This window comes from Bufo gargarizans, chromosome 9 (genome assembly GCF_014858855.1).
Source record: "Bufo gargarizans isolate SCDJY-AF-19 chromosome 9, ASM1485885v1, whole genome shotgun sequence".
In the NCBI taxonomy this organism is placed as follows: Eukaryota; Metazoa; Chordata; class Amphibia; order Anura; family Bufonidae; genus Bufo; species Bufo gargarizans.
The window spans coordinates 28,543,256-28,559,230 of record NC_058088.1 but is presented as its reverse complement, the minus strand read 5'-3'; the positions used below and the strand labels follow the sequence as shown (position 1 = coordinate 28,559,230).

Sequence of the window (15,975 nt, the reverse complement as noted above, 5' to 3'; positions counted from 1 at the left end):
GGGTGCATCAGGGGAGCTTCAAATGGGACATGGTGTAAAAAAAAAACTGTCCAGCAAAATCTGCCTTCCAAAAACCATATGGCATTCCTTTCCTTCTGCGCCCTGCCGTGTGCCCGTACAGCAGTTTTACGACCACATATGGGGTGTTTCTGTAAACTACAGAATCAAGGCCATAAATGTTAAGTTTTGTTTGGCTGTTAACCCTTGCTTTATAACTGGAAAAAAAATATTAAAATGGAAAATCTGCCAATAAAGTGAAATTTTGAAATTGTATCTCTATTTTCCATTATTTCTTGTGGAACACCTAAAGGGTTAACGATGTTTGTAAAATCAGTTTTGAATACCTTGAGGGGTGCAGTTTCTAGAATGGGGTCATTTTTGGGTGGTTTCTATTATGTAAGCCCTGCAAAGTGACTTCAGACCTGAACTGGTCCTTAAAAAGTATTTTTTATTTAATTTCTGAGAAATTTCAAGATTTACTTCTAAACTTCTAAGCCTTGTAACGTCCCCCAAAAATACAATGTCATTCCCAAAATGATCCTAACAAGTAGACATATGGGGAATGTAAAGTAGTAACTATTTTTTTTAGGTATTACTATGTATTATAGAAGTATATACTTGGAAATATACTTGGAAAATTTTGTATTTTTTTTATAAATAAAAATGAATTTTTTTACTCCATTTTACCAGTGTCGTGAAGTACAATATGTGACGAAAAAATAATCTCAGAATGGCCTGGATAAGTCAAAACGTTTTAAAGTTATCACCACTTACAGGGACACTGGTCAGATTTGCAAAAAATGGCCTGGTCCTTAAGCTGAAATAAGGCTGTGTCCTTAAAGGGAACCTGTCCACTGGATTTTATGTATAGAGCTGAGGACATGGGTTGCTAGATGGCCACTAGCACATCCGCAATACCCAGTCCCCATAGCTCTGTGTGCTTTTATTGTGTAAAAAAAACCTATTTAATACATATGCAAATTAACCTAAGATGAGTCAGAGCTTGAAAATATGACTCTTCTCTGGTCACACAAGTAAGATATGACTCTTTTATGTTAATCTGCATATGTATCAAATCGGTTTTTTTACACAATGAAAGCACCCAGAGCTATGGGGACTGGGTATTGCGGATGTGCTAGCGGCCATCTAGCAACCGATGTTCTCAGCTCTATACCCAAAATCCAGGTGACAGGTTCCCTTTAAGGCCTCATGCACACTACCGTTTTTTTTAAGGTCCGCAAAAACGGGGTCCGTAGGTCCATGATCTGTGACCGTTTTTTGCCATTGAAATGATAGGAAAAAACGGACACGGATCACGGACACGGATCACGGACACGGATGACAATCTTGTGTGCATCCGTGATTTTTCACGGACCCATTGACTTGAATGGGTCCGTGAACCGTTGGCCGTGAAAAAAATAGGACAGGTCATATTTTTTTCACGGCCAGGAAACACGGATCACGGATGCGGCTGCCAAACGGTGCATTTTCAGATTTTTCCACGGACCCATTGAAAGTCAATGGGTCCGTGAAAAAAAACGGAAAACGGCACAACGGCCACGGATGCACACAACGGTCGTGTGCATGAGGCCTAAGGAGTTAAAGGGGTTCTGCAGTTTGTTTAAACTGATTATCTATCCTCTGGATAGATCATCAGCATCTAATCAACTGGCCTGGGCGGGGCTAATCTCTGTTCACTTGAATGGAGCTTAGCCGCGCCCAGGCCAGTTGATACTAGTCGTGACATCACTGGGCCTGCGGTAAACAGTGAGAAGGCCATGGCGCTGCTGGAGCGCTGTGCCTTCTCAAACAGCTGATCGGCGGGGGTCCCGGGTGTTGGACCCCCGCCAATCAGATGCTGATGATCTATCCAGATGATAGATTATCAGTTTAAACAAACTGCAGAACCCCTTTAAGTATTAAAACATAAGAAATGCGGTAATGCCTGTAAATCGTACTGACCAGGAAAATGAAGGGAACAGATTAGTTTTATCACATAGGGAATGCCGTAAAAACGAAACCCTTAAAATTGTGGTGGAATTGCATTTTTTTTTCCTATTTCACCTTATTTGGCAATTTCTTGCAGCTTCCCAGTACATTGTATGCAATATTAAATGGTGCCATTAGAAAGTGCAACTTGTCCCGCAAAATTGAAAAGTACAGGCGTCTCACTTAGGCCTCTTGCACACGACCGTATGGCTTTTTCAGTATTTTGCGGTCAGCTGGCCCCTGATAGAACAGTTCTATCCTTGTCCGTTATGCGGACAATAATAGGACATGTTTTATCTTTGAACGGAACACAAAAACGGAAACGAAAGGCATAGGAAGTACCTTCCTTTTTTTTGTGGATCCATTGAAATGAAAACGGAACGTAAACGTAAAAAAAAAAAACGTTTGTGTGCAAGAGGCCTTATTCCAAATGGGGGATATGTGCTGGAGCTACACTCCAACTGGTGGCCTGATCCCTGATTCAGATCCAGTAGAATAAAATAATATAATGGGTTGGCACTCTCGCTATATGGCAATTATACAAAAATTGTAAAAGCAGATGAATATTAATTATTCATATTAATTATTTTATTAAACATTTATTTACCTTTTAATTTTTGGTTATTTGTGTATTATTGTATTTTCCGGGCAATTGTTTAATTAAGGAATTAATACAAATAATTAATATTCAGTTCTCCTGGGAGATAAGCCACCAGGCAGCAGCTTTCCACCTCTCCCCATTGACCTACAAACATGGTTGCCAGTGGATCCTGCAAAACATCAAAGGATCCAAATACAATAATCTCATGTCTATGACCAGGAAATCTGTCACCTCGATTAGCCACTATCCGCTGTAATATTTTGCCAGTACTCATGAGCTGGTGCACATAATAGAGAGAACCTAGTCCTGAGTACAAGATAATGAGTCTTATCTATGTATTTGGGAGGGGGGGGGGGGATGGGGACAAGTCTACACATCAAAAGCACCGATCAGAGGTCAGAGTCAACTACTCATGTAATACTGCAGTTAATAGTGGCTTATCAAGGTGATAGAGATTATAAATGAAAAAATATTCAACTTTGGGATAAAGTGTTGACGAGCATGATAGGCAGGGACCTTAAAGGGGTTCTGCAGTTCTTTTAAACTGATAGATCATCAGCATCTGATCGGCGGGGTCCCTCAGGCCCAGTGCCGTCACGGCTAGTATCACTGGCCTGGGCGTGGCTAAGCTCTGTTCACTTAAAGGGGTTGTATGGGTTCAGAGCTGAACCCGGAAATACCCCCATTTTCACCCAGGCGGCCCCCCTGACTTGAGCTAAATCGCGCAGGGCAAAGGCATTTTTTGGAGTTCCGGTGAGGTACCGGGCTCTCCATGGGACTGCCAGGAAGCCCAGTGATGTCACCGGCACTAATAGGCGGGATTTAGCTCTGCCCTAGCCAGTAAAACAGCTAGGGCAGCGCTAAAGCCTGCCCATCAGAGCCGGTGACATCACCGAACGGCAGTGTGTTATGATAAACAAAATAGCCCGTGCCCTGCGCGATTTAGCTCCGATGCTAGCCTCAGAGGGGCTGCCGGGGTGAAAATAAGGGTATGTCCGGGTTCAGCTCTGAACCCGGACAACCCCTTTAAATGTAGCTTAGCCGCGCCCAGGCCAGTGATACTAGTCATGGCGAGAAGGCCGCGGCGCTACTGCCAGTGCTGCTGCCTTCTCAAACAGCTGATCGGCGGGGGTCCCGGGTGTCAGACCCCCGCCAATTCGATGCTGATGATCTATCCAGAGGATAGATCATCAGTTTAATAGAACTGCAGAACGCCTTTAAGGCTACTTTCACATCTTTGGCGCTGACATTTCCGGCAGATAATGCCGGGAATCGACTGGACACAACCTGCAGCATGCAGTGGTTTCTGGCTGGCCAATTCTCCGCATATTTGCCGGCTTGATCTCTGCCGGACCCCATTATAGTTAATGGAGCCAGTGGGCATTCCCGTTGCATTTGGCGGTGCCGGATCCGGAGAATTCCGACAGGCTGTTCTCTGCCGGAACAGCATGCCACAATCCATGCCGCAGATGTGAAACTAGCCTAAGGATCCAAATGGGATTGTACAGTTGGGGAAATGCACAAAGGTGCCCCACCTGACTTGTCGTAACATTTGAAAAAGGTTGTGACGGGACAACCCTTTTATGTTCTATTTTCTGAGAATTGGGTTCTACGTGTGGATTTCACACTATACTTTGAAAGTGGTGAAATCCACAGTGAAAATTTGCGACATTTCCGAAACAGAATGACAATGCTGCAGATTTGCAAACACATAGGATGCGCTGCATTCCATGCAGAACGCTTCTGATACGGGCTGATGGGGTTTGGAACACCTCATTTACATGTATTGTGTGGTTAACAGTGGAGATTTTTGGTGCAGAATGAGATTATATGACCAATAATGAAGTTTGATAACTGTAATACGTCAGTGTTTTGAAAGACTAACCGCGTTCCACAAGGACAGATTTCTGTGGCTATGCCCGATGCAATATATGAGAGGAGTATCATTTAATTTCTTCATTAGCATCCTAAATGACAAAACAATCAGCTCCCCTTCCTTTATCACAGCCCCAACATCAAACACCTCCATTGTATTGTAATCCGTCACCTGGCCCCAGGTAACCCGTCCGGACCGGACACCTAATGGTCAACTGCTTTGAAGTAGATCAGACTCCTTTACTTGTCATGCCCAATATTTACATTCATTAATTTACCGTACTGTAGTTGTTCCCTGCTCCATAGCCATATTAGAGACAATTGGAGGAGGAGGACAGAACATTGAAGCAAAAGGCCTGGACATATAAAGGTTAACCAATCAACAGTGCAACCCTAAATTAACACGGACACGCTAGGCAATAACCTATCCCAGAGTCACATGCAAGACATATGCATAACAACTCCCCCAACAATGCAAGTAAATAGGTAAACTTTGCAAAAGTTTAGAGAAATCGCTGTTGCTTGTACAACTAATTTGTTTCATCCCGGCTCAGTTGCATCCATACTGTGTTGTTATGTGATCCCCACCAGTCTAGAGCTTTCTCTCCTGTGTAGACAGAAGGTCAGAGTTATCTGTGTGGAGAACTTCCCATGAACTACAGGATGACAACATCATCCATGAAATCCCTTCTGGAGTGCTACTGAATATTTCTTTTCTACCTTATCTAGAGCAGAAGAACAGTGATATAGTTGGTGAGTCTCTTCAATGATTAGCTGCTGAGTAGTAATACTCCCCTGACTCCCACTAAGGGCCCATTCGGACTGCCGTAGTGCTTTGCGGATCCGCAAAACACGAATACCGCCCGTGGGCGTTACGCAATTTGTAGACCGCACATGGCCACAACCATAGTAAGAAAATGCCTTTTCGTGTCCACGATTGCGGACAAGAATAGGACAAGCTCTATCTTTTCCGCGGAACCGCAGAACGGAACCACGGATGCGGACAGCACACTGTGTGCTGTCCACATCTTTTGCAGCCCCATTGAAATGAATAGGTCCGCACCCGTTCTGCAAAATTGCAAACTGTGCTGTGTGCAGAATCTTCAGTGTATTCTATGCCATGCTACTTCACACTGCTCTCCCCTGCCTCCTGCTTGTAAGAACTGACAGGGAGAAGTTTGGAAGTTGAGAGAAAAAAACTGCACCACCGTATTCCAAACTGGTCACTTTATTTGTAGAAGAAATTAAACACTCTAGTAATAAAAAACACTCATTTCGGGCACCCAGGCCCTTTGTCAAGGGAGAAGTCTATCACAAGCAGGGGGCAAGGTAGACAGGCTGAAGCTCCATTGCATACAATACACTGAGTATCTGCAGTGTATGTGAGGAAACAGCAGTTCTATCACCGGCTGCCCTAAGATAAAACAAAGCATGTGCGGTCTGATGAGACTTTGCTCCCCGAGTCAGAGGCATAATGATAAATGTAGACGGCATTAGGGGAACCATAAAGCAGAAGTGAAGGAATCAAGATTCCAGACAATCCATAAAGTTCATGTGAACTACAACAATAATCACAAGGTATATACAGGAGTCTACATTATTCTTTAATAATATCATATGCAGCACTATATAGACAAAAAAATGCTGGAGTGCTTCTTTAAGTGTCATTGCTCTCCTAAACAACACTGATACTTGTGTGGCATTTTACTGCTAAAGGATCACTGGGTTTTCAAAAAAATCTTTGATATGTTATTGAGATATGTAAAAGTTTTGTTTGGTGGGGATCTGAGTGCTGAGAACCCCACCGATCACCAGAACCAGGAGAGAGAACCACTTGTATAATACACCTTCTCTCCTCGCTATAGGAGACAGGCTCAATAGAAGTCTATGGACAGGCCTTGAGTCTGACCTCTTTGAGGAGAGGAAGTGTAGGGGCCTAGCTATAGGGGGTGTAGAGGTAGCAGTCGCTACCGGGCCCAGGAGACCGAGGGGGCCCAAAGACCCTTGTGCCGCATAAGAAGACACTGGTATTATAGAAAGTGCATGTTGGTCAATATGGAGGAAAGGGGATAGGTCAATAATTTGGCATGGAGGAGGGGGTGTTGCCATTCCAATTTTTGCCTCATGAATTTGCTTCCTTGACCCTGGTCACAAAGCACCGAGGGAAGGGGGGCCCAAGCTGAACTCTTGCACCAGGACCCATGAGCCTTTAGCTACGCCCCTGAGGGAGCGTGATATGTGAGCGCTTCTCCCGTCTCGTTCTAGGGATTGGTAGGAGTCTCAGCACTCAGGTCCCCACCGATCAAAACTTTTTATGTGACTCTTATGACATATGAAACGTTTTTTGAAAACTCGGCTACCCTTTAACCTGTATGCGTAATACATGCACCTTCCAATATACTGTGCACAAACCTTATCAGCCATCTGAGATAATGAATAAGAAATGCATACATAATGCCACATTCTGTTTGTACAAGGCAGAATCCTGCAAGGGAGGAGATCGAAGGGTATGTGCGTCCTGATCTGACCAGGAGGTCACATTCATAGTATTTTCTCCGCTTTCCACAGGTATAAGGTCCTCTGGAGAAGCTGCGCATTACAAAGTGATGACATGGTGTGTCCTGGTAAGGAGATCCTTTTTTTTGTATTGTATACCGCCTATCATTATTCTGTTTTCCCCTCCACCCATGCCCATATACTTCTCCCACTCCACTAATTTCTACATAGTCCTAGTATGTGTTAATATCCTCCCGCCATTAGAGAAATGTTATCTTATCTGCTGTGTATTACCCCTCCTGTTATCTGAACTTCCTCAATCATTAAACACATGGTAAACAGGTATTACAAAGGTGCACACACCTAGTTTTCCATATGAATTCAAGGATTACCCCATTTTTTTTAGCTTGTTATATTAATTAGATGTACAGGTATGTTGTCCAAACCGCCAACAATCTAATGTGTATGTGGCCTCCCGACTCTCCCCCGATGGCAGATATTGGGGGGAGGGGAGATAAGGATCGGCCATGTTGACTACCTGACCCCTTTGCAAACCTCCCAACTTTTTGGAGGGTCAGAGAGGGACACTTATGGCTCACTGTGTCAAACATCCATTTTTCATGCATGTCCATATACTCGAATAGTTTAACATTTTAATATTAGCACAAAACTAATAAGAATACAGGATTTTTTAAGATCCAAATTGCAATAAATTATTTTACTATATTCTGCAGCTCTTTACAGACATTAGCATCAAGCCATCCCAAATGGGGCTAAGTTCCCTATCAGTATGTCTTTGGGACATGGGAAGAAACTGGAGTACCTCGAGGAAACCCACACAAACACATGGAGAACATACAAACTCCATGCAGATGTTGTCCTTGGTCGGATTTGAACCAAGGACCCCAGAGCTGCAAGGCAAATAATAGAATAATATACAAATTGGGGTCTTATATTCAGTTAGGCACTAAAAAGGGTTTTCAGCAATAAGTTTATTAATAAAAAAAAAACACAATTTCAATGTGAAATAGGGGCGTTAAAAATTTTAAAGGTTTTTACCAATTTGCATCAGCATCTTTTAAAATAAATTATTTATGAAGGTCATTGTAATTTTGTAATGTATTTCTTTTACCTTTATTGCTCCTATCTTCCGGTCTGGGCTATGGTCACATGACCATGTCCATGCAGCTCTGTCTTATTTCCTGTGATGTTATGTCCATGGGCGGGGCAGTGATAGGGGAGTGTCTATGTAACTAGCTGGGTGGGAGGAGCTATACACTAGATTGGAAGCGGTGCTAGAGCTGTGGTAGAGGAAGGAGAAGTGTATCATGGGTTTGGTTGGATACAGGAACAGGAAGTGCTACCTACAGGATGGAAACAAACCAGGGCGATTTTTTTTTTACATGGTGAGAACAGGAGAGTCTTAATTGAAAAAAAAAGTGTGGTAAAGATGTACATGAGGTTAGCAACTAAATGAGCAGACCCCTTTAAGTAGCAAAGAGGGACAGACGGACTAGGGTCAAAAGTCGGGACTGTCCCTCCAAAAGCAGATCCTAGCAGCGCTTCCTCCCCTCTTCCTACTGAGAATGCATGCATGCTCGGCTGAGTGGAGCATACATGTGTATACGGGGATCAGAAGTGCTAGCCAGGCTTTCATATCATATTGCACATGCTGTAAAAAAATAACAGGACTTATACTCACCTTGGCCATCCCCCGCCACTGCTGTTCCGGAGGTTGCCGAGTCTCCACTGTGTTTGGAGGAGCGGCAATCCCAGCCGTATTGAGATAGGGGCAAGAAGGGGAGCACAGCTGGACGACAGCACGGAACAACAGCAGCGAGGTGAGTATAAGTTCTGTTATTTTCCACAACAGGGTGGCATCCTATGATCAGTGAACAAAAAAGTTTGTAATAAGACATGGGCTTGACTTATAAGAATTGGCTGTTTTGAAGCACGTAAGTACGAGCTCCTACACTTAAAGGGGTTGTCCCACGAAAAATATTCTACAGTTTTCAAACCAGCACTTGGATCTGAATACTCTTCTAATTGCATGCAATTAAAAATTTTGCATAGCCAGTGAGTTATTCGGTAAAGTATATCTGTATAGCTCCACCTGCTGTTTTTTTATTTCTTATTTCTTTGTCCTGGTCACTGAGAAGGCCGCACATGCTCAGTTTCATCCTACAACTTCCTCCTGAGCTGTGATAGGGAGAGCTGAGACACGCCTCCTTAGCTGCAGCACAATAGACACTCCCCCTGAGGTGTCAGCCTGTAATAAATCTAGCAGAGCAATGAATGGGGAGATCTCTAGATCCATGTGAGGTACAGGGCTGGTTCTAGCTTTGTTAGAAAGAGACTGTCATGTACTATATTATGTCTGATTTAGATTTTTTACATAAATCATGGGATAACCCCTATAAAGGGGTTGGTTGATATATCCTAATAGAGCATATGGATGTCATAGAGGAGGGTCTCTCTTCATAAGCCCCGCTGGGCTATTATATGGTCAGTATTACTACAGATCTCGGGGGAAATTTATGGCTGGTGGCATCTCTCATCACACCCATTATAACACGGTCCCCAAGTCATACTCTCTTCCTTACTCTGTACTTTAAGGTTTTGAGACAAAAGATGACATCTACTGCTACTCACTGGCGAAGGCTTTGTATTACGTTAGATCTCCCGTGACAGTCGGGTTCTATGCATCATGGGGAAGACGCAAAGATTTCCTTCTTAACAAGATTGAATGTAAGTACATGGCTTGCTTTGTCAACTGTGTGTTGTTGGTGCACTGCTGTCTAGGAAAACATGAAAGTGTAGGTTACATAGCTCCTTATACTTGACACTCTCCTGTGTGGAAGTGCTTTTGATATCATATTAAGGGGACAAACTCTTGGATTTTGGAGACAGATGTAGCAGGGCTGGCTTTAATTTTAATCCACTCTCCACACTCCATGCCCCATTGCCCTGTAGGGACTATGACCAGTCCGCCCCTGCACCTGAATAAGCTTATCATTTTATAGCCTGGGACCAAAACGAACTGGGCACACATTTCAGCCATTAATTAAAGGGGTTGTCCCAACAAAAATATTCTACATTTTTCAAACCAGCACCTGGATCCGAATACTTTTGTAATTGCATGTAATTAAATTTTTGTATAGCCACTGAGTTATTCACTGAAAAATATCTGTATAGCGCCACCTGCTGTTTGCTCTTTTTCTAATTTCTATGTCGTGCTCACTGAGATAGAAGCACACGCTCAGTTCCATCCTTCAACTACCACCAGCTGCAGCAGAAAGAACACGCCCTCTGAGAAAGTGCACACCCCTTATGCTGCCAGCTTGAAATAAATCTAGCAGAGCAATGCAAGGGGAGATTTCTAGATGTGGAGTACAGGGCTGGTTCTAAGTTTGTTCGAAAGAGACTGTTATGTACTTAATGATATTGGATTTTGATATTTTTTACATGAATAATGAGATAACCCCTTTAAGTCTGCTACTAGGCCAAACAACCCCTTTGAACAGATGCCAGCATTTGACCATACATATTCCCTGCAGTGGCCTCCGCAGGGGAAATGGAGCATTATGTGTTGGTCATTCAGACAAATGGCTGACCATGTAATACATGGATGGCTCAAATCCACCAGAAGAAGGGCTACTCTTTTAGAATGACCCTTCATTCTTGTTCATTATGAAAGATACAGAGTGTGGTGCTCCTTTTGTTATGTCTATTATGTATATTTTCATACCTCCCTATGTTGGAATCTCAAATCTGGGGGTATTTTAAATACCAACCTAATCATTTCGCTATGTAGGGTAGGTGCCTCAAAACATAACCATACCCATACCCTAATCCTAGGTAATGCTATTTTTTATTTCCATGCAGATAAGGTTTTTGGTTCACCATGGGTGGAGGAGCTCCATTCAGTGCACCTGGCTTCCCCATGCATCATTACTTCCAACTCTGAAATCTCAGGGATTTTCAATCAAACATGAAAGGGAGGCCTGGGCAGCATTACTGGCCAAGAGATGGTGAACGGTGCGACCCCACCCACGGTGCTCTGAAAACCTTAGTTGCATTAAATAAAGAGAAGCGTTTCTCAAGATTAGATAACCAAATTTTCACAAGAAAGGTAGGGTTATGTTTTGGGATACCCTACATGGTAGTTTGCTTACTTTGAAACAGATTTTGGACGTGACAGACCCCCATTAAGTCCTGTCTACAAGAAGGTCCACAAAAATAGGTCACTGGTAGTTGGCTATGATGTCAGGGCCATCAGCATGATCAGTGACTGATGTTTGGTTGTTTAAATAAGATTTTGCACTACATTTTATTAAATGACAGATGACACAAAATATTAATGAATAATTCCTAAAGATCTAGAACCTAATTTTACACTGTGGTTGCAGCGTACCTTTGTCTTGAAGGATGGAAGAAGGATCAAGAAGAAGTAGCGAGGACTGGACTGAGGACAAGAAAAACCACAGGAAAAGACCTAATCAAACTCATCTTTCTTATGATATTTCACCATCCAGTAATCACAGAAACACACAAGCAGCGAACGAATATACGTTATTGCTTCATCCGCTTTAGTGCATGGGAATATGCTGGCAGTGACCATCTTTGGGCTGGGCTGGTCACTACGCTTTGTGATGGTATTGAAAACTGCTTTGGACTGGCACCTATTAGCGTCTATCGAGCAGTAGGCAAAAAAATTAAAATAATAGATGCTCCACTCAAACAGGAATGGGTTAATAAGAAGATCCTATGTATCCCACTTTGGGTTGCCACTTTGATGGTGATCTTCATTGGAATTGCTGTGGGGGCTTTAATCCTTATATTTGGCTTTCCATTTGGTGATCTCTCTGGAGATTTGTTAGCTGCCGCTGAAGGTGTTGGGGCAACCGTGGTTGGCATATCTGCAGCAGGAGTGATAAGAGTGGGTGTTGTGGTGATCAGAAATGCAGTTGTCACTCAGAAGGGTACAGTGCAACAGAAAATGAATAGAACAGATATGAGCTCCCAGTTGGGTTTCATGAGTGATGTGAAGAGAGAGGTTAAAATCATCACCCGTTACCTACAACTCATGGAAGTCTATCAAAGGCAAAAAATTAGAGTCGTCCTTGAGATCACCAACTTAGACAAATGCATGCCTGACAAAGTGGTTGGGGTTCTAAATGCCATGAATATCCTCCTCTCTGATCCAAACGCCCCATTTATTTCCATTTTGGCCGTGGATCCGAGTATTATTGTAGAATGTGTTGAAAGCTCTCTAGTCTTGAAAGGTATGGCCAACAATGGCTATCAGTTCTTAAACCGCATAATAACATTACCTTTTTGTATCCCAAAAATGGACTGTGACACAAAATTATCCTTGCTAAGAAGTATTATTGAAGGGAAAATTGAGCTAATAAGAGATACTGATGAAGACAATTCCTTGGATATCGACATACCAAATGAAAAAGACCAACTTTTACGCCAACGAAATACCTCTAACATAAACATTAATATCAATGATATACCAATGGCACTAAGAGGCTCAAATGAGCTGGAGCTCAACAGCTGCTTTGTAGATAAAGGACCAAAGACAAAAACTTTAATAGATGAAGCCCTCGGGTATCTTTTTGATGAGAGTATGAGTGACTATATCACTGACAACTCTGTTCATATCAGAAGGATGGTGAATACTATCACCATAAGCATTAGACTAATGATCCGCGAAGTACCAAAAAGCCAAATACAACCTCGCAAAGTTACAGAATGGGTGCTCCTGGCAACCCAATGGCCATGTCGGCTCAGCTGGATATTGCAGTGCGTTGAGGACGAGCAACAGAATACTTGCCTCGCAGGAGATGAAACCAACTCTGCGTACTCCAGAACATTTCTTTGGGATGTTTTTGAGAGGTCTTTAGAGGAGCTGGATGCCATAAAGACAAGTCTAAAACAACTACTGGAGTTAGATGGTGATCCAGAGATCTTCCACCATTTGTTATGTGAAAACTTTACTGTAGAAGATGCCAACTTCTTTTTGCCATTTACTGTTAATTTAGACCCCTCCATTAAAAGACAAATGGAACTTCTAAGAGGCAGTAATAACATGTGGGAATCCAAAAAGAGCAACCGACTGACCATGCTGTCTCTGCTGAACATGAGTGTGGATGAGGTGTGCAAAGAAGTAAGTGTGAACTTGTTTTGTTATTTACTATTAGAGTGGGTTCACATCTCCGTTAGAGGAGCAGAACAATGAAAATAATGCAAGCGCTGAATTCATGCGAAAGTGAACAGAATGGAGCCAAACGGACCCTATTGACAACAATGAGGTCCATTTGGTTTCCTCTCAGGATGTTGTTTTTTACCAGACAAAAAGTCCTGCATGTTGAACTTTTTTGTCCACACTTTTTTGTTGGAATCTGTGATGGAGACCACAAATTGTGCATCTGATGCAGATGTGAACATACCCATATACATTACATAGATACATAGTTAATATGGTTGAAAAAATACATAAGTCCATCAAGTCCAACCAAGGGATGGGTGGGGACGCGAAGCCCAGGAAAGGGGTTTTCCGGGTTGTAGATACTGATAACTCATTCTTAGGATAGGTCATCAATATCAGATTAGTAGGGATCTGATACCCAGCACCCCCACCAGTCAGCTGTTCCCAGCATCCAATGGCTCCAGAACTGACACAGAGGAAAGAGACGGAAGCAAAGCTCTATTTTCTGTGTAGTGGCAGTGCCAGGTTACTGCAGCATATTGAGTCAACTTGCTGCGTTTGAAAAAGTGAGAGACAAAAAAAAAAACACTGAAATAAAAAATAACAGCACTTGCAAAAAATGTACAGTATGTCCTGATTTGTATCCAAAATTGACATAAACTTTCAGCTAACATCTGGAGCTGGCATTTTTCCCCACAAATGCATCAAAAAACTCAAAACTTGGAAAAAACACATCAGCTTTAGTGCTGTAAGAATTAGAGCTACATCAAAGCACGAGACAGCAATAAATACTAATTATGTGTCCATTAGGACCAAAGAACGTAACATGCATGAAAGCATAGTATGTGTTATGTTACTAAATGCTCTTAGGTAGTGATTCCCAACTATTGCACTATGATTATTCCTATTCCCAGTCTAATCTCAAAAAAGATAAGCATTATATATTATAGTTATCTTTGACTCTTTTGCCTGCCTCCATGCTAAGTACTGTAGTATGAAGTCACTTCTCCTTCTCTGCTGAAAATGATTACCTCTAGATGCTTCTCTATTACGGGGAAGCCCTGATCAGGTTCCTTGGAACATCAAGAATTCTGGGACCCCTGGTTTGGAAACACTTGTCTAAGGCTTTATTAAAATCTGTTTAACTTATATGTGAGTAATTACCAAGTATCATATACCTGCCCGATGGATACCAAAAGGCCACTCTGTTGGCACCTGTTTAGCCCATAGGTGTTTCCAGCATGCGACTAGGCCATAAAGGTCCCTTTACACGGGATGATGTATCAGCAGATTGTCGGGAGGGAAGCGTTCCTTCCCAACAATCTGCTTCTCGGTAGTGGAGGAGGCCTCTGGATTTACATGCAGTGATCCCCTCCATAGATGGGGAGGAGAAGCCGTTAATGCCATCGTTCTTCCCCATACTGATTCATTGTTTCCCGGCAGCAGATCATGCCGTCGGGAAAAGAAGATTTTTTGTGTTCACACAAACGATCCAACTCCCCGATGAGCGAGAGAACACCGCCAGATCATCGCTAACGAGCGTTACTGTGGAAGCTCATTAGCAATAATCTGTGTGATTCTCGGCCCGTGTAAAGGGGCCTTAAGTGTAGGGTGAGGGTTGACCAGATTAATGCCTCGTACCGCTCTGCTACTGTATACTTGAGCTTGTGTTGCCTCTTCCATAGCAAGTCATGAAATAATGGATTATCCACATAACATTTCCATCCTTAATGAGCACCAGTCGTCCAGTGCAATGCTTCTCTATGATAAAACCTTTATTTTCTTCTTTTCAGATGAACAAACTCGGTTTTCGAGAAGAGAACATCCAAATGTACAAGCAGAAGATTAAAGACCACAACTTAAATGGCAGAGCACTTGTCTACAGTGATAATAATGATATAAAAAATGTGATGGGAATGGGTCTCGGAGACTGGACATTGTTCAGTGTGTACTTCTTGGGGGTTCTTCCCCCACCTCCTACCGCCCCTGCAACTGCCCCAGTTATTGGCAAGCAAGAGGCACCAAAACTTGGTGCTGGATCCAAAGAAAATATGTTAAAAGAGAGCAGGATATCTCTGTATTTATCAGATGAGAACTTTTAAGTCGAGAGGACTCTTCATCCATTGTGTCCAGACATTTCACATGTTCATTGAATTCTCACTCTGTGTTCCGGTCAGTGGAACCGAGGCAAGCTATATTACAACCTTGAAAAATATTTAAATATAATTATAAGTTCATTAACGTTTTGTTTAAGAAACAGTCAAGAGGATTTCCACCCAAAATTCAAAATTGGCCATAGATTAGTAAATGAGATGTTAGAATTAGCAGTCTGAACCAATAAGGAGAAAGAAAGTGTGTCATAGACTACCTAAGACTCCATGCAGGTACTGTATGGTACATATTGTTTTTTAGCCCCTAACTGGACAGTTGCTTTAATCTTTGGTGGAAATTCCCTTAAAGGGGTTGACTGTGAATATAAAACTTCTAATAGATACTGGCAGCCTGCCTCTCCTACTGAATGATCATACTTACTTGCTCCTCCACACTGGCTCCTACATCTTCATGTTCTGGTGTCCACAAGAGACATGTCACAGCTGAAGCCAGCAGTTGGCTGAAGAGGATCAAGTGACCATGGCCATGGGAAGAAAACAAAACCTAGATCGGAGGATGGGGATGCGGGAGGTAGGCTGCCGGCACCTGTTACAAATTATGTATTCCAGAAAAAAAAAACTTTGAAAGGACTATTTCAGCTGAAGAAATATTTTCTATTGTTTAAGAATTTAGAAAAACTGAGTTT

At 42.6% G+C, this 15,975-nt stretch overlaps 1 protein-coding gene across 1 annotated transcript in view; it reads left to right on the top strand.

Annotated features, from left to right (window-relative positions):
• Positions 1 to 15,280, top strand: part of LOC122919753 (NTPase KAP family P-loop domain-containing protein 1-like) — a 37,230-nt gene extending 21,950 nt beyond the window's left edge. The window contains exons 3-5 of the mRNA XM_044268936.1: positions 9,578 to 9,709; positions 11,371 to 13,136; positions 14,972 to 15,280. Coding sequence (XP_044124871.1) covers positions 9,578 to 9,709; positions 11,371 to 13,136; positions 14,972 to 15,280 — 2,207 coding nt within the window. The remainder of the gene's footprint in view (positions 1 to 9,577; positions 9,710 to 11,370; positions 13,137 to 14,971) is intronic.
• The last annotated feature ends 695 nt before the right edge of the window (positions 15,281 to 15,975 follow it).